We start from the raw sequence: 25,776 nt of genomic DNA on the forward strand, positions 1-25,776 counted from the left end.
TGTACCCTCTGAGCTGGGTATTCACCCTTGACTTTGAATCTGTTCTCTGGCAGACTCATACCATCAGAGTAGCACACTGGAAGAGAAAATAAAGAGTAAAGACAGGGTTGGAGGTTATGGGAAGGCCAATGTGGAGGAGGAAGAGAAACATAAGAGTTAATATGGATTAGTGTTTGGCTAAAGACATGGCTCATGTGGCTAAGTTGGTTGAGTGTCATCCCATACACAAAGAGGACAACTGGTTCAATGTCTGGGTTGTGGGTTCAGTCCTCAGTAGGAGTGTGCATGAGGTAGATGATCAATATTTCTCTCATTGTTATTTCCATCTCTCTCTCCTTTTCCCTTCCTCTTTCTCTAAAGATCAATGAAAACATATTTAAAGAAGGAGAAATGCAAGGCAGTGTGTGACTGTATAAAAACATGATGATTGGTCATAGACTGACACCTTTTGAACCTAGATGAATGGTACATAGGTTTTAATGATACTGTCGTTAACTACATGAACATGAGTGAAGATTTTCACAATAAATATATAAAACAAATGGACTTATTGGAAAGGTGAACATATATCATGTTTGAGAAGGAATCCCTATTTATATTTATTGACTTGATATAAATATTAATATATAGACTTTCTTTTCAATTTTTTATTTTTTAAAATATTCTTTTTTATTTTTCAATTACAGTTGACATACAATATCATGTATTGTTGTTAGGAGTACACCTAGTGAATAGACCTTATATAACTTACTAAGTTGTTATCGCAATGAATCACAGACCTATCTAATAAAATACCTGCATAGTTGTTAGAATATTATTAACTGTAATCACCCTGCTGTACTTCACATTTCCATAACTGTTGTGTTACTACCAATTGTACTTCTTAGTCCCTTCACCATTTTTTTACTGAAGTTCCCTATCCTCCTCCCACCTGGCAACCCTGAAAATATTCTCTGTATCTATGCGTTTGTTTCTGTTCTGCTTCTTCCTTAATTTTCTTATTTTTTAAAATTTTATTTTCTTGTTTAAAATATTCAAATAGTGGGACATATGCCTCTGTTTTTCCCAATTGACTTCCCCTACCCCCCGGCACGTGCCCTTACCTCCCCCCCCCTCCGCCCCCAGTGTCTTGTGCCTTTAAATCGATGATTGAGATCATGTGGTATTTTTCTTTCACTGCCCGGATTATTTCACTTAGCATAATGTTCTCCAGTTCCATCCATGCTGCTGCATATGGTAAGAATTCCTTCTTTTTTGTAGCAGCATAGTATTCCATTGTGTAGATGTACCATAGTTCTTTAATCCACTCATCTGCTGCAGTACAGATCTTTTATCTTGATGTAATATCATTTGTTTATTTTTTCCTTTGTTTCTCTTGCCCTAAGCCAGATTTGGGTAACCTTTATTCTGCCAAGGGACACTTGGATATATATAACCTCATTCACTTAATATAATTCACTTATAATAAATTTATGTTGCTATGAAAAGCTCCTAGATTTATTGAATTATGAGTCCTGTCAGCGGTTGCCTTGATTGGGCCAGACCAAATGATTTCACAAGCCTTATACTGCCTGTGAGCCACATGTTCCCTATCCCTGCCTTATACATTGTATCAATGAAAACTTTTCTAGGTGAGATTTCTGATATTTTGCTGAGCACCTTTTCATCTTTTCCATTTAGCTAGCCTATGTCTTCAGATTGGAGCATTTAAGACATTTGCATTTAAGGTTATTATTGATAGGTACATGTTTGTTGCAATTGTTATTCTTTATGTCTCTGTTCCTCCCTCTCTCTCCATTTCTTCTTGTTACAACACTCCCTTTAGCATACCTTGCATTGCTGTTTTGGTGGTAATGAATACTTTTAGTGTTGTGTGTTTGTGTGTTTTTTTTTACTGCAAAGCTTCTAATTTCACCTTCAACATTGAGTGATAGCCTTACTGGGTTTAGTAGTCTTGTATTTATTCCTCTGTATACTTCATGCCACCCTCTCTGGGCTGAAGTCTTTCTACTGAGAAATCTGCTCACAGTATCCTGGGAGCTCCCTTGGTAGATAACTTTCTGTCTCTCTTACAGTCTTTAAGATTCCTTCTGTGTTGGAAGAATTCAGGAACCAAGATGGAGTAAACGCTGGTACTGCACCACATCAAAATTACAACTAAGATACAGAACCACCATCATTCAGAATCTCCTGATATCTTTCTGAATGGAAGTCCTACAACTAGAGAGTTAAAGAAGAAAGCACATTGAGACTGGTAGAGGAGTGAAAGAATGGAATGGGCTAGTTTGATACCCATGAGTTGTGTGTTTTTAATTGGGAGTGTTATCTTGGCTGAAGAAACCTCCTGTGTTGAGCATGGGTCCCAGCCACACACCAGGCCCCCAGTCCATGGTTTTAAAGCCTGGAAGAGAAGTCCCCATAACTTCAGGCTGTAAAAACCAGTGGGAATTGTGGCTGAGTGACATGGAGCTGCTGGAGTCCCAGGCAGTTCCTCTGAGAGATCCCACACATGAACTTACTTCGATCGTCTCCCTGAGCTCCAGTGTTGATGCAGGAACTTGATATGATCCAGGGACCTACAAGGAGAAACTTACTTGTATGGTATTAGGGCAAGAATTTGGGGTCAGCTTTGTCTAGAAAAAAGTGCTGGAGCCTCCCCCCACACCAGGCACAATAACTCAGTCTCCATCATCTTGGCCCATACTGCTTGCCCCAAACTGGTGATTCACTGAGATCATGCCCCACCCAAGTTGTTTGCAGTGGCTTTTCCACATGAATGGCATGTTTGGCTCAGATTTCAAATTTTCCTTAAAGCTCTCACATAAACGGCAGCTGGAATCAGACTTAGCCATACCTCTTGACAAGTGGCTTGATGCCTAGCACAAGCAGCAGCTTGCCAAGGTTCAGAGCGTGGCCTCTCCTGGGGACCTCCTGGGCCAACACAAGCAATAGCCATCTCCAAATCATTCTGTAGCTTGTGCTGGGTAACCTTAGGCAGGTCACAGGCTATGGCAGACTTTTCAACTTAAGGGAAGCTCCAATGTCAGTGCACCTTGTGGAGAGCTTCATACCATACCAGATTACAATCCTTCCATATCCATGAGTGACAAAGGGGTGGACTGTTGAGCATCAAAGCTCCACTGAAGCAAGTTCTGCTCCATAGGGGTGTTTCCTGCAAAGCAACTCTTGTACTGTAGCTGTAGCTAGTCCTCACAGCTAGTTGGCCTGGGGGTCAATTCCACCCAGTGACACCATTAGAAATCAAGGCTCAACTAAAATAGGACAGTGCAAAGAGATCACACAGGGTTGTACCTAGAATTCCCAGATTAGGAGAGGCTTTACAAGGGATGCTGAGTCACTGGGTCCTATAGGACAGCTACTATACAACGCCAGTCTACCAATTTCAGGAAACATAGCAGTTCCACAGAATACACAGAAACAGCCAAGATGTGGAAACAAATAAACATGTCACAAATGAAAGAAGGGAAGAAATCTCCAGGAAAAGAAGTAAATAAAATAGAAGGAAGCAAACTACTATATACAGAGTTCAAAACAATGGTTATAAAGATGCTCAAGGAACTTAATAAGAGCTTCAAGGATCTTGGTGAGAATGTCAAGGAACATAGTGAGAATTTCAAGGAAATCAATGAGAACATCAAAGACATGAAAAAGTACCTGTAAGAAATGAAGGATACACTAACTGAAATGAAGGATAATTTACAGGGAATCAACAGTAGAATAGAGGATTCTCAAAATCAAATCAGTGATTTAAATAATGAGGAATCAAAAAAACCCATCCAATCAGAAGAGCAAAAAGGAAAAAGAATCCAGAAAATATGAAGATAGTGAAGGGGCCTTTGGGACAACTTCAAGAATACCAACATTCTCATAATGGAGTGTTGGAATGAGAACAAATTTAAAACCTATTTTAAAAAAACATAATGACAGAAAATGTCCTCCACTGGTTTAAGAAATAGACATACAAGTCCAGGAAGCGCAGAGAGTCCCAAATAAGATGAACCCAAAGAAGCCCACTATATGACATATCGTAATTAAAATGTAAAAGTTTAAAGACAAAGAGAGAATCCTAAAAGCAGTAGCAGAAAAGCAATTTGTTACCTATAAGGGAGTTCCCATATGACTGTCAACTGATTTCTCAACAGAAACTTTGCAGGCCAGAAGGGAATGTCAAAATATATTCAAAGTGATGAAAAGCAAGGACCCAGAATCAAAATTACTCTACCCATAAAAGCTATCATTTAGAATTTAAGGTCAGATAAAGACCTTCATAGAGAAGAAAAAGCTAGAGGAGTACATCACCACCAAACCAGTATTACAAGAAATGTTAAAGGGTCTTTTTAAGAAGAAGTATAAAGATAAAAAATATGAACAATAAATGGCAATAAATACATATCTATCAATCATTGAAGCTAAAAATTCAAATAAAGAAACAAGGAAACTAATGACCAAAATAAACAGGTGAATAAAATGAAACCAGAGGCATAGAAACATGGAAAAGACTGATGAATCTCAGAGTAGTGTGGGGAGGGTGAGCAGGAAGAGATTCACCAAATAACTTATATTCATTATCCATGGACACAGATAATAGGATGGTGAATGCCTGAGGCCGGGCAGATACAGGTGGAGGAGGGAAATGGGGGAAAAAATGGGAGGGATATCTGTAATACTATCAACAATAAAGATATGAAAAAAAAGATTCTTGGTTTTTAACATTTGCCATTTTAATTATGATGTGTCTTTCTGTGGGTCTTTTGGATGCATCTTTATTGTGACTTTCTGTGTTTCCCTGACTTGTGTGACTTTTTTCTTCACCAGGTCAGAGAAGTTTTCTATCATTATTTTTTCAAAAAGTTTCTCTATTCCTTGCTCAGATTCTCCTCTTTCTGGTACCCCCAATAAGCAGGTGTTCTTTTGTTTCATGTTGGCCAAAACTCCCTTAAACTCTCCTCCTGCTTTTTAACTTTTTTTTCAATTGTTGGTCTGAATGGGTGTTGTTTTCCCACTTTGTCCTCTAATTCACTGATTTGTTTCTCAGCTTCTTCACTCTGGTATTGAATTCTTTCAGGTTATTCTTTATTTCATTTATGCCATTCTTCATTTCGACTTGATTCTTATTTATTGTTACAATCTCATCTTTCATGTTGGTGTACTTCTTATTAAGTTTCTTATAATTTTCATTAAGTTTCTTAAAGTTATCATTCAATTGTTTGAGCACCCTTATACCCATTACTGTGAATTCTTTATCTAATGTATTGCTTGCCTCCATTTCATTTAGTTATTTTCTGGTGATTCCTCCTCTTCTTTCATTTGGTGGTCATTTCTTTGTCTCCCTATTTTAACAGTCTGGTAGTCTGGGCCATGGGGTGAGGCAGGCAGGGTCACAGAAGTGGGCTCAGGTGTCCCGAAGTAATTGGTTGCACCAAGTCCAGCTGTAGGTTTGATCTTATGAAACCAGGTTAGGTGGGTCAAGTTGTTGTGGCAGGTCCAGTTACTCTGGGTCAGGCATAGTGTGTCACAGTTACATGTGTTTGGTGGCTTTGAGTCACGGTGATAAGGCCACGCACACCACTTCAAGGAGGTGGGGCCAGTTGTTTAGAGCACTATGTTGGGTGTATTGAATTGGGGCAGCAGGTCCCTGTGTTTTGGCAAATTACATGTTAAGGTAATGGAGTGGGTCTGGTGCTCTGCTTGTGTAGGGAGTGTGGTGGGATAAGAACTGCTGCACTTCTGGGTGGGAAGTGGGCCAGGCCTAGTGCTACTTCATTGGTGAGGGTGGTAGGCCAGACCAGCGGCTGCTCCACTTGGTCAGGGTGGCAGGCCAGGCTGGGTACGGTTCCACGTGTATATTTAGCAGGCCAGGATGGGTGCTGCTTTGCTGATAGAGTGGGGACAAGATGGGCCAGGTGCTGCTCACTTGGTCTTTATTGCCATCTTTTGTTCATATATATAGTTTTTTCTCCTTGTTATTTAACATTTCATGTAACACTGGTTTGGTGGCAATGAAATCTTTTAATTTTTTCTTTTCCTGGGAGCTGTTTATATATCCTTCAAATCTAAATGATGTTGTTCTTGCTTTTCATAAGTTTAAATATTTTTTGCCAATCCACTTGTCATGCAGAGTTTTTGTTGAGAAATCTTCTGACAGTCTTATGGGAGCTCCCATGTAGGTAACTAACTGCTTTTATTTTGCTTCTTTTAAGATTCTCTGTCTTTAACGACTTGCTATTTAATTATGTAGCAGGCTTCTTTGGGTTCATCTTGTTGGGGACTCTGTGCTTCTTGGATATGTATTCTATTCCATTCAGAGGTCAGGGGAGTTTTATCTGCCACATGTGCATGTGGGAACAGTGTGTTTGACCAGCCTGTTCAGTGTCTCTTTCTCTCCTACCAGTCTCAGTGGCTTCTTCTTTATATCCTTAATTGTAGGATTTCTGTTAAGCTAGATTTCATGTGGTTTGGAATGATTGGTGTTCTTTTGTTTAGTTGTGTTATGATGTGAATGTGGGCGAATGAGAGTACAATTAAATCTTGATATACCTACATGAGAATAAACTCTGTGTTTTGCACTCACAACTGTAATCAGACTCCCCCCGCCCCATATATTAAAGACAATAAGAAAAATAATAATACAATGGAAGTGTTTTAAAATTTTTTTTCTTGAGGAATGTGACCATATAACTTATTATTTAAAATAGAAAAGAAATCCAATTGTACAAATAAGCAATTAAAACCAAGGCTTCCCATCAAGATGACAGAGTAGGTAAATGCGGTACAGTAAGCCCTGGATTTTGCAGACCTTGATTTTATAGATTTCAGATTTAATAGAGAGTTTTCTTTATGCATTATTTTAATTGTAAATTTAAATTACAATTTGTTCATATGTCAAATGTCATATGTCTGGTTCATATGTCATATGTGATCATTAATACCATGTTAATTTTTGAATGCTCTAAACCAAAATTTGCTTATACTTAATAGGTTAAGGTGTGTTAGTAATTCACTTTTATTTTTAACAATTTTAGTGAATAGGCCATACATTGGGGAAAAACACTAAAGTAATTTCATTAAAAGAACTGAATATTACATATCTACAACTATAGTCTACATATTTAAAATCAGGAGTCACTGGTAATAAACAGTGTTTGGTGAATGGTTAGCACATGATTCGACTATATTACATGGGGTACTTGGTCCTATTGACATGTGGCTGACTTTCTGCAGGAGTTTTAATGCACACCGGCCAGTTCCAACATGCACTAAGCCATATTCCAGTTGTGTGCATTTGTTAACTCATGGTGACTGATGAATGCATGTATTTATTAGACTTATTCAATATAAATTTACAATTAAAATAATGCATAAAGAAAACTTTTCTGTGAAATTGAACTTTCCATATATACTTAATTTTAATTACACAAATGTGTCTATATAAGCAGAAAGAAGTAAACTAATAAAATTGTCAAATTTTTAATATATTAATTTTAATTACACAAATGTGTCTATATAAGCAGAAAGAAGTAAACTAATAAAATTGTCAAATTTTTAATATACACATTCAGAATATTTACTTTATTATGTAGTGGAATTTTGGACTTATCAGCCAAATTAGTAGTTATATAAGTTTTACTTTATAGTAGTTATTATCATTGTTTTATTTATTTAGTATTAATGTACTTTTGCCTACTCCTGTCTATGTCCATACCACAAATTGTTTCTTGTCCTAACTCCTTCCTGTGTTCCGTTTTACATCTAATTGTGCCAAATTGCAAGGGTCAAGTATCAATTGGCCTTCAAATTTCTAACATGTAGGTTCAGTAGAATTAAGTGGGAAAAAATAGTTTTCCATGAAAAAGTGTGAACATAGAAAGGGAGACTTTATCAATAATGGGAAAATTGGTTTCAGAATAAAGATGTCAAGGCAAGTTAAATGACGACATAATAAATGAATGCATAATCCAGGAGTTGAAAGTTCCTTAATTAGGCATTTTTCATTCAATTATGTTTTCCCAATGTGTAGTACAGTGTCAGCACATTATGCATGTTTTTGTTTTTTTTTAATTCATGGAAGAAAGTAATAAATCACTATTGTCATAAAGGCTTGTACCAGATTTCTCATGTGCTCAAATATTTGCAATTTTGAGGCAAATAGTTTGTATTTCTCATATAAGATATGTATTTTTGCTTATGATATAAATACACTTATATGAAGGCTGAAGTTGAGAATTACCTTGCCATCCTAAAACTGTGGGGATTCAGATGTTATTGTTTCATGAGAAAACATTACCCCTACAAAGCTTTCCTCCATCCTTTTGATTTCCTTGGCATTTCTGAAGGTATTTTATTTTATCTTCAGTGCACTCCCATCTCCAATTGCTGCCCTTCTAGTTTGATTTTGTTACATTTTACATCGTGCTAAAAATGTTGTTCTTAAGAATATAATCTATACTAATAAAAGGGTAATGTGCTAATTAGACTGAATGTCTTCCAAATGACTTTCTGGATGTCCTTCTTGACAAATTCGAGTCTGAGCAAAGCCGACCAGGGTCTCAGGTGCCTGAGGCCGGCCAGAAGGAGGGAAGCCTGGGTCCTGGGTGTGGGGGCCGAGACAGAGGAGGTTAGGGGCAATCAGGCCAGCAGGGGCACAGTTAGGGGGAAAGAGGCCAACAGGGGATCATTTAGGGGCCATTAGGCAGGCAGGCAGAAGTGAATAGGGGTGATCAGGCAGGCAGAGGTGATTAGGGGCAATCAGGCAGGCAGGCAGAGGGGTTAGGGGTAATCAGGCAGGCAGCCAGGCTGTCTGGTGAGCAGTTAGGGGTCAGTGGCCCTGGATTGCGAGAGGGATGTTTGATTGCTGCAGGGATCAGGTCTAAACTGGCAATCAGACATCCCCCCGGGGATCCTGGATTGGAGAGGGTGCAGCAAGGGCTGAGGGACAACCCCCCACTCCCCATGGATGAATTTCATGCACTGGGCCTCTAGTAAGATATAAACACATATAAGTAATATCCATATAACCCATGTTACTATTCAAGTACCACCATTGCCTATTGTTGGCTGAACATTATGGTACATAATACAATATGTAAATGACATTGAAAAATTCTTTTTATATCCCCACAGTTTTGTCAAATTGACCAATCTCTGTACCTTAATTAACACCTCCCTTCTCACTCTTATTGATAGCTGAACACATTGCAGGAGGATCACGAGCACTCTCATCTTTTCATATTACACAGTGTTTTACCTAACTGTTAAAGACATGCCTTAAAATTAAACACCCATTGCATTTTGAAGTTATTGATTACATGTTCTCACAAGCTAATATCTTTTTAAAGTATGATACTTTGTAAAACATTTTCTGTATTTGTTCAATAGAAACGTATGTGGCCACTGGGTAAAGCTAGCAATAAATACTGGTGCACAATGTGTTAGGTCACAGTTTTAGAAAATATGAGTAACTATCAATTAAAGCACCATTTTGTACCTTTCAACCAAGTAAAAGATACTGGAATATGAAATCCTAAGTGTCAAAGATACCCCTCAAGGGGTGAATACTTGGTAAAGATTCCTGTCTGTTTGTGTGTGTGTGTGTGTGTGTGTGTGTGTTTATATTCTTGCATACATAAATCTAACTGCTTCTTTCCTTGACATGAAATTCTTGAGTTACTTACCAGCAGAAACTTTAATGGTTCCATGGTGCTTTCTAGCTATAGCCATACTCCTTGATAGTTTGTTTTTTCCTTTGAGATCACCCCATTTTGTCTTTGGATTGATATATTCCGGATGTAGTTACCTAGCAGCAAGACTTTCCCAGTTCTACAGACCATGGCAACTGCTTAAAGTTCCTCCTCATTATGACTCCACCATCTCCATTAAACTTTCATTTTAACTATTTTTCAATAGGAATAAATGTGACTTGTCTCCATTCCCTATGCTTCCTACAGTATAAACATTTTAGCTTTAATAATGTTGATTATACTGTTGCCTTGGTCTCAGATTATTTCCTCAACAATGAAATATACTGTTGTTCAAGTATATCAAGTTCCTGAAAAAGGTTTAACACAATTTAGAATATTTTACATCAGAATTAGAATCCTAACATGAGTAATCATCAGTAACTTTCTCTATAATGTCAATGAATTAACAGAGACATTTCATATCTGCACATAAATATGTCTCATTTGTGAAGAATACCACTGTCAGTATGAAAAGCATATTTAGGAGAGAGGTGAGTAAAAAGTAGAGTGGGAATAAATTTAATAGGTAAATTGACTAGCTGGCAGTTTAAAATCACCAACATGGGCAGACCCATATTCAGTATTCTACCTCTGGGACAGGGTGGTTGGTAATGTCTGCCTGCTGGATACCTGTCAGTGTCTTTCTATTTTCCCTCCAGTTTAGTAAGTCCATTACAAATTTTCATTTATTCTGTCATGGATTTTTCACTTTTTCTCTGGCTTTAATCACAACTAGTTTCTAAAGAATCTACTGAAAACTGCGACTGTGTTAAATTCTCTCTTGTGTTTTCCTAGGGCTACTATAATAAAGCACCACAAGATGAGCGATTTCATAGAGATGGATTACCTGAATATTCTAGAGGATAGAATTCCAAAATCAGTGTCCAAAATATCATAATCTCTGAAGATACTAGGGAAGGATTTATTCTGGGCTTCTCTTTTTACTCCCAGTTGTTCCTGGCCCTGTGCAGCATGATTCAGTTTGGACACGATTCTTTTCCCTTGCCTAAATTTTCCACTTTATATATTGAGTTAGTCCCCCCTCCCCAATTCCAGTATGATCTAATCTTAACTAATTATGTCTTTTGCCTGCAATGAGCTTATTCCCAAATTCGACTATATTCTGAGGTACTCAGAGTTTACCAAACATTCAAAGAAGAAATAACATTTATCCTCTCAAACAATTCCAAAAAATTCAAGAGGAAGGAATACTTCTAAGCTCTTTTTTTCCTTTTTTCTAAATGTATTTTTTTTTTTTTTTTTACAGAGAGGAAAGGAGAGGCCAGCAGGAGACAGAGAAATCAACAGAGGACAATTTTGGCATGGATGTGGAGTCCAGGGAACCCTACCTAGTACACTGCTGGTCAGAATGGATACTGGAACAGCCACTGTGAAAACAGTATGTAGTTTGCTCAAAAAAATAAAATATGGAACTCACACTAGACCCAGTGATCCCACTTCTAGGAATATGTTCAGAAAATCAGAAACACCAGTCAGAAGGGTTATATGTACCTGATGTTCATAGCTAAGATTTGGAAACAGCTTAAGTGCCCATCAGCAGGTGAGTGGATTAAAAAAACCTGTGTTATATCTACACAATGGAATACTATGCAGCTGAAAAAAGAAAGAACTATTACCATTTGAAACAATGTGGATGGACCTGGAGAATATTAAACTAAGGGAAATAAGCAAGTCAGAGAAAGACAAGCGTCACACGATCTCACTAATATGTGGAATCTAATGAACAAAATACACTGATGAACAAAATAGATGCAGAGACAAAGAAGGATGGAAGAGACTGACAAATTTCTGAGTGAAGTTGGTTGTAGGAAGTGGGTAGTGATGAATTGGAGAACTTATATGCATATATGCATAGCCCATGGACATCGACAATACTGTGGTGAAGGTCTGCGGTGGGGCAGGAACAGGGTGGAGGGGGGCACTGGGAAAAAGTGAGGGACACCTGTAATATCCTCAACAATAAAAAGAAATAAATTAAAAAATAAGAAAAAATGGAAAGTGATCCAAAAATGATGGGAATGAAATAAAAGAAAATAAGCTAGAGAAGAAAATATATATTAAATCTAACTCAAATGGATGTCCATTTTCAAGATTATGTATCTTTACTCAAAGATCTTGAGAGCAAGCAATCTATATTAGGCATCATCTTTTTTTTGATTTGTAGAGTTTTTGGAGGAAACTGTTTATTTCTCAAAGTCACTAGTTATGGAAATATTTTAGTGTGTATCTCTCATCAAATCTCTAGTAGGATTGGATGTTCAGTTTTATAATCAGAAGCACAATCTTATGAGGAACAGTGACTTTATTAGTCTACTAGAGGACTGGTGCATGGATTCTTGCATTGGTGGGGTCCCTAGGCCTGGACAGTGATAAGGGTTGATGGGGGCCATCTTGCCCAGTGCAGATTATGGCCAATGGGGACCAGCGGGTGAGAGAGGGACCATGGGAGGTTGGCTGGCCAGAGAGGGACTGCGGGAGGGCTCTAGGGTGTGTCTGATCTGTCTTGCCCAGTCTCAATCTCCTTGACCCCAGCAGCAAGCTAACCTACTGGTCATAGCGTCTTCCCCCTGGTGGTCAGTGTGCATCATAGTGACTGGTGGAACAGTTGGTCAAATGAATGGTTGGATACTTAGCATATTATGCTTTTATTATATAGGATGTCCTAGAGCTTAAAACATTATTCATTATTAAGGACATCTGAAATAGTCATTTTAGGCCGAGTTCTTCTGCGCTTGACATTTTTCTGGTGTCTCTTTCAATATATTCATTTGCTGTCATAGTAACATATAATATAGAGTTATATCCATCTTTTTTCCCTTTTTTATTTTTTATCCTTATCTGCTGATATTTTTAGGGAGAATATAAGAGAGGGAAAAACAGAGAGAAACATTGATGTGAGAGAAACACATCGACTAGTTGCCTCCTTCAAAAACTCCAACTGGGGTGTCAGAACCATGCCAGGTTCCCAGATAGTCAAGGCCAGTGGGAGCACAGAGGCCTTGTTATAAATACACCAAAATGGTCAAAGGCTGCTCTGGGCATGAGTCTAAATGGAATGTTCAAGGACTCTGAGCCTGGGAATCCTAATCAGGCCACGATACCATAAGCGAGTGCAAGGACACATGGTATACTGTGCCCTTCAGTAGGCAATATGGCTGATGTGATTATTGCCAAGAAGCCTTCTTTGTTTAAATAGTATAAAAGTAGGTTACTAACCAGTCTAGTCAGCTGAGGATGGAGTGAGAAGTCTGCCGGAGTATGGAGAGAGAGCAGTTAAGATGGAGTGTGTGAAGAAGTCTGCTAGAGAGAGCAGCTGGGCAGAAGAGACAGGATTGGAGAGGGTGCAGGCTGGGCTGAGGGGACCACCCCTCCCCCACCCCCATACACGAATTTCTTGCACCAGACCTCAAGTCAAATAATATCTCAGAGACATTAAATATCTGCATACAAAGCTACTTCATCTCAAAGGGAGAACAGTATTAAATTGTCATCAAGAAAAGACAAATATATAATTTAGAGGAAGAGAGAGGTTCAGAAAACAGAGTGTGGGAATCAAATTAATTATTAATTTGACTAGCTATAAGATGAAAATGTTAATGTGGACATTTAGCAGTTTAGCTGGGATAAACCATAGAAGCAAATTTAGTGTCCTTGAGAATTTAGCTGTGGAACATAGGAAATTTTATCTGGCATTGTCTTCCAGTAATTTGCCATTAACCTTCCATTTTCTCATTTCCCCTCATTAGATTTTCTCATTTTTCCACAGCTTTGTTTACAAATAGACCCTATAGAACAAAATTTGACCATGAAGTTTTGAATTTCTTTGGCTTAATTTAATGTTTCTGCGTTAACATTCATTTACCTACATATTAGATGAGTAGGAGGCATAAATCTATGAGACTATTACATGCATTATAAGAAAAATTTGGTAATACCCAGTTTTCTATTCTTTTTTTTTCTACTCTTAATTAGAAGAATATACTAAGGATTATTAGCTAACTTAATTTCGCTATGTGGTTTTCTTTTCATAATTGATTCTTTATTTCATCTTGCTTACAAGTCTTTAACCAAGTATGAAAGATGTATTAGTTATTGTTTGGGTTTTTTCTTGATGACCAATACATACTTGAAAACTATTTATTTATTTAAGGCTATCTTAGTCACCGATTTGCTGAGTTTCTAATTTTTGTTGTTCCATGTATTTGGGACAATCAAGAAATTGTCTATCGTGTATTTTAGTTTATTAACTTGGGGCAGGAGTAACACTCTAATACTCAAAGATGAAATCTAGTTTCTTAGATTGTTGCAGATTAATAACTGCATTTGGCTATGAATAAAATGTTAGCAACCAAGGGGATTACCTAAGTACTTTAAAAGACCTCCTGACTATATTCAAAACATATTTTCATATGATAAACACAGTAAGTCTATTTGATTATTTAAGGTATGTAGTGATGAAGGTTTACATAAAGTGTTAAAAATCTTTGTTAATGTTTATAGTAAGAACCAATTATCTATATTCAATTAGTCCAATATATAGGAAAAATAATCTGGAAGAAGTTGAAAAATAATGCAATATTTATATGGTTTCCTGAGAAAATAGTTGAGCTCTGATTTATATCCTTTATTTTCTGATATTTGGGTGGTTTTATCTGGGGATCGAGAAAATATTAACCATTAGATAATTTTTCAGGTTGTCTTCATAGCATGTAGAGACTTCCAGGTTAATAATATTGTATGAGGTATGGGGGCCTGATAAATCTGACAGATAGAATAAAATGGTGAGCATTGCAATTATTAGAGAAAGGCAAGATAGGAAATTGGAGGAGTTAATAAAAAGGGGAACACTTGTACACTGCTGGTGGGAATGCAGACTATTACAGCCCCTATGGAAAACAGTATGGGATTCCCTCAAAAATTTCTAAAAAATTGAACTGCCATTTGACAGTATTCCATTTATAAGAACATATTCTAAGGATCCCGAATTATCAATCAGAAAGATTTAGAACCCCTAAGATCTGGAAACAGCCCAAGTGCCTATCAGTAGTTGAGTGGATAAAAAAGCTGTGGTACATTTACACAATGGAATACTATGCAGTTTAGGAAAGAATGATCTCCTAAGGCAGTCAGAATAAGTTGTAAGTTCTTATCAAAGGGGGGCTAAAGTAGGTTTACAGATATTTGTATGGAAAATAATACAATAATTAATAAATAAAAAATTAAACTCTGTTTTGCATACTCAAAAGTGTAAAAGCTCCTGCGTTGAGCATCTGCCCCTTGGTGGTCAGTGTGCATCATACAGACCAGTTGTTCCTCTGGTTGTTCTGCTGTTAGGTTGATTTGTTTATTAGGCTTTTATTATATAGGATTTGTGTGAGCTCTTATATGTTAAAGATACTAAGTATTTATCAAATATTTGCTGTAAATACATTTTTCCCAGTTTGACTTTTAAAATCTAGGTTCATAAGCAATTTCCCCTATAGCCACATGGATTCCTTTATTTTCCCGTTTTCTTCCTCATTGGAATTGTATTTTATTTTTATTGCTATAATTTCTTTTTTTTTTTTTAAGTCTCTTATTCTTGTTGAGTTATATTTCCTTCTAGAGTTTGCAGCCATGGGACTAAAATGGCTTCACTTCTAACTTTATTTTTTAAAATCTGTTTTCATTTATTTGAGAGAGAGAGGAAGAAAGAGAGAAAGAAACATTGAGCCCATAATTGGGGCATGTGTCCTGATAGGGAACCTAACCAGCAACCTATTGCTGTACAGGACAGACCTTCAGGCCAGGGCCTCAGGCTTTTTACTCTTTGTTGTTAATGCTTATAGGAGTCAAAAGGTCCTTCACAGGTGGTTTCTTATGCTAATGAGCTCATAGTTTCTGAAAGAGCTGAAGATTCTCATTCAGGGTTTTCACAGAACAGTGGCACCTCGCAGAACCCCTACTCCTAGGAGACTGGCCTTTCATCAGTAATAACAGAACAGCTGACACTGAATGGCCACTTAACACAGGCCTCAGCACTCTTCTAAGTGCTTCACCTGGTGACCTGGTTTGATCAACAAGCCCAGGAGGCGGCACTATTATTTCCAGCTTTCAGATGAGAAAACAAAGGCACAGAGTGGTTAAGTGATTTGCCCAAGTCCAGGGCAGAAGTGGGAGGCACCCGGAGTGGGGGCTGCTGGGTAACAGCTGTGCACACAGATGACACAGGAATCCTGGCATGAGTGACAACTGAGGCAGGACAGGACAGTGCTGGGTAGAGAGGGAAGGCAGCGGGTATTGCCCCAGAGACCCAGTGAGCATATGCTGGGTCCCAGCTGGGCTTCTGACCCTCTGGGGTTTCATATTGCAGAGCCATGTTGCCTGGGAATCCAGAATCCGGAATCTGAGTTCTCCCAGGGGCCCCCAGGACACCAAACGGGCAATTTCCACACCTGCCTACATTGCCATTTATGGGGTTCATAAGCCCACCAAGGGCAGGGGTCAGATAATCACAGTGACAACAGTGAGTGCTTAGTACCTGTCAAGCACCGAGCTGAGAGCCTTACATGCATAATCTTAAGCACACCCTGTAACATTCCATTGAGGCTGGTACTATTATCATACCCATTTTATAGATGAAGAAACCGAGGCTCAGAGAGGTTACACAGATCTAACTGGCAGAGTCTGTGTGACTCCAAAGTCTGTATATCATCACCACGTCCCTCTGCTAACCCTCAGGTGGGTGGTGTTGCTAAGTCTGGTTTTTCTCTCCCTCTTGCTCTGGGACACCCAATGATCATCAGGGCTGAGCAGAGGAGGAGAGATGGGGCTCTGAGGGACAGACACAACAGGGAACCTGGCCGTTATTTCTCTAGAGCCCAGCAATAAAGAATCAATAAGGAAAAAGACTTGCTGTTTCCAGGCTGTTCTATTGTTATCTTCTTTCCACTAATGGAAACTGGTGGATCAGTGGAAACCATGGGTGATCAGAGCCTGCGGGTTTGGGGAAGGGACTGAGAGGCAGCCATTCCCACCCACTTGCCAGCCCTGCTTCTGCCGTTGGTTGACTTCTGTGTGTGGGGTGACAGGATGTGGGGGCCTTGGCCTGGCACCACCACATCCCCCGCCACCCACCCGTTCCCCCATTTACCATTGGGTGATTGGGGGGACCAAGACGTGGCCCTACCACCTGCTTGCCAGCCCTGCCCTTGCCTTCGATTGCCCTGTGTGTGTGGGGCGACTGGCAGGACAGGGGCTTTGTTTCCTACCACGCACTTCTCATTTCCCATTCTCCATTGGGGGATGGGAGCCTGTCAGCTGGGGGAGGGACCAAGAGGTGGTCAGTGCAATACATAGTGATGGGTGAAGTGGTTGTTCTGGTTGTTCTGCTGTCAGGGTCAATTTGCATATTACTCTTTTATTATTACTAGAGGCATGGTGCACAAAAATTTGTGAACTCGGGGGTTCCTTCAGCCTGGCCTGTGCCCCTTGTAGTCTGGGACCCCTCGGGGGATGTCCACTTTCTGGCTTAGGCCTGCTCCCCAGGGGATCGGGCCTAAGCTGGCAGCCTGGGAGCCCTTGGGGGATGTCCACCTGCCAGCGGGGAGCAGACCTAAGCTGCGGTCAGATATCCTTAATGCTGCTGAGGAGTGGGGTGGGAGAGGCTCCTGCCACCAACACTGTGTTGGCAGCTGTCAGCCTGGCTTGTGGCTGAGCAGATACCGCCCTGTGAGAGTGCACTGACCACCAGGGGGCAGCTCCTACATTGAGTGTCTGCCCCCTGGTGGTCAGTGTGTGTCATACTGACCAGTCATTCCCAGTCGTACAGCTGTTAGGGTCAATTTGCATATTACCCTTTTATTATATAGGATGATGATAGGACTAGAGGCCTGATGCATAAAATTCATGCAAGGGGCTTGGCCCACGCTGCTGCAGTGGCTGCCTTGATCCTTGCTTTTGTGGCTGTGGCCAACTCTGCCTTGGCCTCGGCCTCCACCCACGGCAGTGATCAACCTCTGCCGGGCCCCCCAGGGCTTCATCTGGAAGGTTGTCTGGAAGGACATCAGAAGGACATCTTGTCTAATTATCATATTACACCTTTATTATTATAATGTTGCTGTTTTAAGTATTCATATTAAATAGATGCATTCAGTATTGGCTAAAATACTGAAAATAGCAGTAATTAATTGTGTAATTCATAATTCATGCCAATGAGTGCTGAAACTTAAACCGTGCAAATAGGGAGCCAATATCCAGTGATTAACAACTTCATAGCTTTTGCACATCTGAGAAGTGAGTGCTCAGGTGAATTTTACCTTCTGCCAGCATGTTTTTATAAGAATTGTGAGTGTGTCTATCTTAACAATTGTCTCTGTATCTTGAAAAAGTATCCTCCACATTTTAAATGTTTTATATTAGAGAATTCTTTAATGCACACTTGTCAAATATATATATAGTGCCAATGTTACCTTTTTTTGTTTTAGGTATAAGAGCATGCTTATCATACGTTAGGTACTTACATAAATTGTTACATTACTTTGTCTTCTGTAATACCTTTTGGTTTGTTTATGTGATTCAAACATATTCTTTAAACTCTTGAAAAAATAAAAATACTCTGAGAAAAACAGACAAAAGCTCCAGCTACTGTAATTAACAGTGTATTTGGGCTTGAACCATTCCTGTGCTTCTTGTAAATGGGGTTATCCTATATGTACTATGCTGTAGCTCATTTATTTCACTCAATATTTTGTGTGTAAACTCATCCATGTTGTGACATGTATTTTTAGAGCATTCCATCTCATTCCAGAATGTCAATTTACCAGAAGTTATTTCACCAGACTACTGATGATGAACAATTATTGATATTTAGTTTGGGGGCATTATGATTAGTATTAATATACACATATTAGTATTTGTCATTCAATGAAAATTTGATAACATTTCTATCTAGCTTATAATTCAGATTGCAATTGCTCAGAGTATGTGATATGCTCAGGCATAGGAAACAGTACAAGCAGTTTTCCAATGTGTTTCGACCAGTCTATACACCCAACACCAATGAATTGTATTCGAGTTTTAACTGTCCATAACCTTGCATACATATAGACATGTTCAGTCACAACTTTTACTTTAGTCATTCTGGTGTTACGAAATCACAGCTTTAATATGTGTTCTTTGAAGACTAAACATGTGGTCACCCTTTCATATGTTTACTGGCTGTCCTCTTTTGAGAAGGGACTGAATTCTTTGGCCAATTTACTAATTTAATGAACACTGCCTTTCTCTAACAACACGGTGTTGAGGGAGTATTACATATATTCTGTACACTATTTTTTTTGTATATATGCATTTTGCAAATATAGTCTCCAAATATTCAAGAGACTTTTACTTTTTAACGATATTTTTGAGGAGTAGACACCCTTATTTTTAAAGTTCTATTTATCAAATAATGTTTTCGCATTCAGATTTTGTTTTCAGTCAAGCAAACTTGCCTATACCATGGTCATTAATTAACTTTTTTATGTTTTCATTTGATAGTTTTTTGATATATCTGTGACACTGAAAACTAAAATCAATCTGGAGTTGGCCTTCATGTATAGTGTGAGGTAGAGTTAAAGATACCTCATTTTCATGTGGATATTAGGTGACCAACATTCTTCTTCACTGTCAGGTGAGTTCTAGATTGATTGTGTGTGGAGCTAGCAGACTCTCTCCTTAGAAACAACCAATTTATTGGTAAAAAATTTAAAAATTAATATCTTTGGAAATTAATCTAAGGCTATATAAGAGAAACAGTTGTCCAATTATATCTTCTAAAATTGGTAAAAGTAGAAAGTGCAGCACTCGATTTATGACTTAATCTCATTTCCTAGGTCAGTGTTGCTTTCTGTGTTCTGGATTGATATGTTCTAGAAAAGGGGATTCATGTAAGTTTCCAGCCTAGCACCCTGGTTCATCCAACAAGTGTTCAACCTCAAACTTATATATTGCTTCCCTAGATCCTGTTTTGGGAATTATACACTACATAGGAGCAGCTGTCACTCAAAAGGTGAGAGTTATGCCTCAGGTACAATGGGTCTATTGAGTCCCTAGTTTTGCTTAAACCACCCTGCTTGTTGAGCAATTTTTCTGTGCCAGGAAGGGCAAGCTAAGAGGACCATGATCTATCAACTTTCTCTTACATCAACCTGTAGAGTGGGCATGCTGCTGTGATAAAAAGATATACTGTCTACCCCCCTACAGCTCTTATGCAGTGGTACAGATATTTTGTTTGGAGAGATTCCCATCAGAGAAAGAACTCTGTCTGAGCAGACTGACCATATTGTTACACAGGATGGAGAAGTCAAACAAGGTATTGTTGAAAATAGTGGAGAGTTTTCAACATTTAAGAGTTGGCTGTCAACTCCTGAACCTAATAGCAACAAGGTGAATGGAAGACCACTAGAAATTTAACGAGAGACCAGGGAAAGAAAGAACCAAGAAGATTCCTCCTGGGTCTTAATCATCATTGTGTGTTAGAAGTCAGTTCACATGTGCTAGGGTACACCCACTCAATAACAATGAAAGTGTCTTATTTGGCTGACTTGAAATAGTCCCAAGCCAGAATCATTATTTATCAACAAAAGACTGAAGTCTCACTGGCTCCAGGGGATTAAGCACATCTTCTGAGAAAATACTAGCTGTATGGAAAGCCACTCTGAATATCAATCCTATATAACAAGAGAGGGATATGCAAATTAGGCCACTAGTCTGTAAGGTCACCACAGCTGGGGGGAGCGGGGGTGAGTTGGGCGGGGAGAGCTGGGCCTGAGGCTGGGACATGAGCCTGTGGTGCCTCCTCTGGAGTTGGGGAGCTAATGACTGACGGGCTCCGGTCCTCCTCCAACAGGACTCTGCAGCAGGCATGGGGTTGCTGAGACCAGGCCGGGCCTCTGGCCACAGATCCACAGCTTCACAGAGACGGACTCTACCTGGCCGCCCAGAGGCTATGTGGCTGGGCCGCAGGGTGCCCGTTCAAGCTGTGACACAGAGGAGGTGCGGGAGGAAATCCAGAGAATGGGATGTGGGGGTTCAAGACTCACTTCCTTTGGGCTTTGTCCTTCTTGGCCTTGGTCCTTTTCTTTGGGGCCTGGAGCGCAAGCACTGCAGGAGAGAGGGATGGATAAAGGCCAAATGTGGAGGAAAGGAGGTGACCCAGGTGAGGCTGGAGACCTAGCAGAGTCGCGAGGCCCAACTGCGGGGCTGCCTGAGGGCGGCTCCTGGGTGAGCGTTTCAGCTTTGGTGAAGCGGCCAGGCAGGAGGCGGGTGGCCCAAGAGGTGCACAGCGGCTCTGCACTTTCCCTCTATGATGACACCCCACACAGGTGCTGCCTTCCCCAGCAGGCTCTGGGCATCCTCTGCAAATGCGACTGTAATGTCTAATGTTCTGGGCAAAGAACTGCCCCAGTGCCCCTCTGGGTACCAGGCTTGCTAGGAGTGTGCTGTCACCAATGCAGAGATCAAAGGCAAAAACCTGGAGAGGCTGGTGTACTGGATGGGGCTCTGGCCGGCGGGCAGGGATCTGCATCTCCTGTGGAGAGCAGAGAGGGAGGTTCTGCAATGGCCCCAGGATGGAGGTTGGCCTGGAGGGGAACAAAGGTCATGGCAGGAAGGTAGGGTGGAGGGGCGCAGATGGCAGCCTTGAGGAGGGGGTTGAGAGGCGATGCCACCTCAGTGGAGAGGTGCCTATTGCTGGGTGCCCGACTGACTGACATGATTCAGAGAAGCTCCCAGCGCTAACTGCACCTGGCCTGGGCCGCCTTTGCACTTCAGAGGTGGCAACTCCTACTGCCTGCTCTGGAGAAGGAGGGAGGGGGGCAGTAAAGAATGGTGGGGCAGAAGAAAGAATGCGGAGGGGGGCGATGAAGAGGTGCTTGAGAAAGAGGCCCAGAGGCCTGATGGGAAGTTTATTCTGTTTGCCCCGTGGCTGCCCCTTAGGAAGGGCAGAGAGCACAGCTGTGAGGGCTCCCTGCACACTGAGTCCAGTTCCGCAGCCAAATGGAATTGGCCTCAGTTTCCTGGTCTGTAAAATGGATTAAGCGTGTCCCAGTGCCTTGGCTGAGCTTGGAGGGCCAATCGAGATACTATATAAAGAAAATGAGGAAGAAGTGAGAAAGAAAAGGAAGGACAAGCAACAGAAAAGATTGGAAGGAACCTCTAAACTACTGTCACGTAACTAGGGAATATAGTCAATAGTCAATAGTATTGTAATGAAAGTATGATGCCAGGTGGGTACTGGAAATATCAAGGAACACTTTGTAAAGTATGTGATTGCCTAACCACTATTCTGTAACTAATATAAACTCTGAAACTAATACAAAATAATATTGAATGTAAAGAAATGAAATAGGAGTAAAATCTTTATAAATCTCAAAATTTAAATAAGGCTGTAAAGGAAGGAAGGGGGAGAATAAAAATAGTGTTTTTCATTTTACCACTTTATTGTCTTTTCAGTACATGAAATAGACAGTTATCTTTATATGGTGCTTTTATACTTTTCTAAGTCATGATCTCATTTGATGTTCAGGGCAACTTAAAGACAAGATAATTATTCCCTCTGCTATTCAAAGAAAGGAAATCTTAGTGTCTGGCCCCAATGATTCAATCATCAAGCCCTTATTGTAAAGCATGATTATTGAAATTTTCTGTGAAGGGTCATATCTACACTAATAAAAGATGAAGATGCTAATTGACCGTACCTTTGCTACTCCCACCAGCCAATCAGAAAAGCATGCAAATTAACCCAACAAAGATGGCGGTTAATTTGCATACACAGGCACCCAGTGAAGACTGAAGACAATGTAGAAGGAAGCCAAGCACTGTACACGGGAACCAAGTGGCGGAGAAGGTAATGGATTGGAGGTAGCAGAGACTGGAGCGGAGCTGAGGCAATGGACACAGGAGGGAGCAAAGTGGCAGAGAAGGGAGGGAGCAAGGCAGCGGACATGGGAGGGAGGTGACCAGAGGATACGGGAGGGAGTCGAGGTGGCACGGAAGGGAGGGAGCCGAGGTGCTGGACACGGGAGGGAGGCAAAGCAGAGGACTTGGGAGAGAGCTGAGGCTGAGGAGAAGGGAGGGAGTCAAGGTGGCAGGTAAGAGAGGAAGCCGAGGCAGCGGAGAAGGGAGGGAGCTGAGGTTGTGGGTAAGGGAGGGAGCCAAGGCAGCAGAGAGGGAGGGAGCCGAGGCAGCAGAGAAGGAAGGGAGCGAGGCAGTGGAGAAGGGAGGGAGCGAAGCAGCGGAGAATGGAGGGAGCTGAGGGCAAAGTGGCGAAGTGAGGGAGTGAGGCAAGCTTTGCTCCAGTCTCAGGAAGCCCTATTCTTGCAGGAATAGGCCTGAGTAAGCCCTATTCTTGCAGGAATCTTCCTACAATGGGCCTCTAGTCTATACTAATAAAAGCCTTAGGGGTGATCAGGCCAGAGGGGAGGGCAGTTGGGGGCAATTAGGCTAGCAGGGGAGCAGTGTGGTCAGCATGCTCCCACAGTCAATCTCTCTTGGTCCCTCGCCCCTGGCCACAGGCCCCAATCATCCCCTTCCCCTCCACCAGCCACCAGCCTCATACAGTCCCCCCTCCCCATACCAGCCACTCTGATCGCCCCCGTAGAGGCTGGGCAAGATGGCCCTGATTGGCCATGATGGCCAGCCTGTCCCTACCTGTGCACAAATTCATGCACTAGGTCTCCAGTAATTAATAAATGATAATAAATAAACTTCTGCGGACTGAAAACTGTAATCCTACTTTTGTCCACTCCTGTATTATATGTAGTAATAATGTGCAGACTGAAAGTTACTATCCTTGTGAAGGTTAGAGCAGCTAATGAGGCAAGACTGACATGAGTAGTTATCAAACATTTTCCCAGGTTTCCAGGCTCCCTCCAGTTGCCAACTATTGCCGAAACTAATCATGAGAGGACTGGCAAGGAAGACATTTAATTTGTATGTTTGCATTTTCTGTGTGACAAAGAGTATGAGAGGCAAGGATTGTAAGGATTGAGACAATAAAAAACACACAAATACACATTATCCATTGGCTGTACCTTTGCTCAGGAAACACAAAGAGACTAGTTCCATGAACAATTGAACACTAACACTATTTAAAATAATGTAAAACATCAATATTCTAGGAATTAGGATACTTTAATAATTGTTTTATGGCCAGTGTTTTATGATCTGAAATAATAAAAATTTGCAGCAATTAGGTCAATGGTCTGTGGCACATTCTGTAACATTACTACAGCCAGGAGAATAAAACTTAGTACATGGGAAATTGGATATGATTTGGTTTCTTTTTTGAAATTGTAAATTTTTGCTTTTCTTTCTAAAATGCAGTAGAACATTTCGTTGTTCTTTCTAAGATGGAATTGCAACATTTTGCTCTTTTTCTTTAAGTAAAATCTTGACATTTTGTTCTTCTTACTCAGCTGAAGGTGACACATTCTGCTCTTCACTCTTATCTGTTCTTCTTCGTGTCAGAAAACACAAAACTAACAAGCATAATAAAAGGATAAAAGGAATCAACCAAAGTAGTTGCAGGTAATGGGTTTTTTTCCTAATTTTTTTCCGAGGGGGTGGCCCACTATCTATACTACCTCCACTGCCTTCTTTTATGCAGTTGGGAGGATCCGACTCATAGTTGCAATGGCAGTGCTGTTTGTTGTTGCAGACTCCTTTCAGATTACACATCTCAGGTGAGCAATAATTTACCAGAAGTGACCTATGGACACACTTCCTTGTGATGCAGACATGTTCTGCCCCACACTCTGTCCCATCTTTCACATCACCAATATCAGGATCAGTCATCCCGAAGTGGTAGTCGGTACCCCAGCAGGTGGCGCCATTGAACTGAGTCCAATGCACAGTAGAATGATTTCTCAGAAGGGGAAGTTCTGTCACATTGTCACACTGAATCCTCCCGCACAAGGTATCTGAGATGTCACATTTTACATATGTAGAGTGCTTGAAACCACAGTTCCCGAAACGGTCACCTTGAGTGTTAATTTCTGTGTAACAACTCTGATTTGCACTCTTGGACAAGCAGCCCCAGCGCTGAGAGTGCAGTCTGACTCACAGCACGGATCTTCCATACACAAATGTAAAGCGCCACAGTCACACTCTTCTCCTTCTTCAACCACACTGTTCCCACACCGTGCAAGTGTGAAGATGTTTCCTGTATTTGATGAAATGTACAAACAATTTTTCCTTGCTATACTGCCCATCATGTTCATGAAGTCAGCATAGCTGCAGTTGCTGAATCTAGTTGCACTTTCATTACCTTCATGCATTATGCAGGTTTTATGTCCACATGTACAAGTTGGTCCATCATGATCCATACCCAAATTATGACCAATCTCATGTGACATAATGTGTGCAAAATCATACACGTTATCATTCATGAAACTATCAACTCCACAACTAGCATAGCTTTTACATACGGTTTTTATATAGGCTAATCCAGCAGTAGTACCGTAGCTATGTTTTACAAAAAGATGGGCAACATCATTGGGAATGCGGTTATTCAAGCTAGTTTTCTTCCATTTGCAAAATTCCTTCAGGAGACCCTCTATGGTATCTATTGGAACTGGGTTTTTTTCAGTCCAGACTTCAACTCCCATTAAAACCACATCAACATCCAGCGAACGCAAAAACTTATCTACTGCATTGACTACAAGTAATACTTCATACTGCACAGCTGTGGTGTTACTTCGGTGATGAAGATAGCGATTGTGCTCCACCACCACTGCCAGTTCAAGAAGCCGCCTGTGGGTCCACCAACCTTCATACCCACTCTGCATCAAAGTGAAATTAGCACTCTCTGGAAAGTTCAGTTGTCTTGCTATTTCTTCATCTGTTAATCCACATCTCATGGGTGGCAATTGTGTCTCTTCACTCTTTCTCCTATATAAGAGATGTTCAAATGTGGTAGAAAGTCTCTTGGGCTCTATTTCATAAACAATGTCATTTGTCTGTAATATGCCCTGAA

General features: G+C 40.5%; 2 protein-coding genes across 2 annotated transcripts in view; both read right to left on the reverse strand.

Moving 5' to 3' along the window:
• LOC102751938 (disintegrin and metalloproteinase domain-containing protein 25-like) overlaps positions 1–5,248 on the reverse strand; it is a 7,543-nt gene extending 2,295 nt beyond the window's left edge. The window contains exons 1-2 of the mRNA XM_006774799.1: positions 5,147–5,248; positions 2,520–2,576 (exon numbers count right to left, since the gene is read on the reverse strand). Of these exons, the coding sequence (XP_006774862.1) occupies positions 2,520–2,576; positions 5,147–5,248 (159 nt within the window). The remainder of the gene's footprint in view (positions 1–2,519; positions 2,577–5,146) is intronic.
• An 18,961-nt stretch (positions 5,249–24,209) lies between these two features.
• LOC102752223 (disintegrin and metalloproteinase domain-containing protein 25-like) overlaps positions 24,210–25,776 on the reverse strand; it is a 4,734-nt gene continuing 3,167 nt past the window's right edge. Inside the window, exons 2-3 of the mRNA XM_006774800.1 lie at positions 24,942–25,771; positions 24,210–24,855 (exon numbers count right to left, since the gene is read on the reverse strand). Coding sequence (XP_006774863.1) covers positions 24,210–24,855; positions 24,942–25,771 — 1,476 coding nt within the window. The remainder of the gene's footprint in view (positions 24,856–24,941; positions 25,772–25,776) is intronic.

The sequence above is a fragment of the Myotis davidii genome, unplaced genomic scaffold (genome assembly GCF_000327345.1).
Source record: "Myotis davidii unplaced genomic scaffold, ASM32734v1 scaffold524, whole genome shotgun sequence".
Lineage (NCBI taxonomy): Eukaryota > Metazoa > Chordata > Mammalia > Chiroptera > Vespertilionidae > Myotis > Myotis davidii.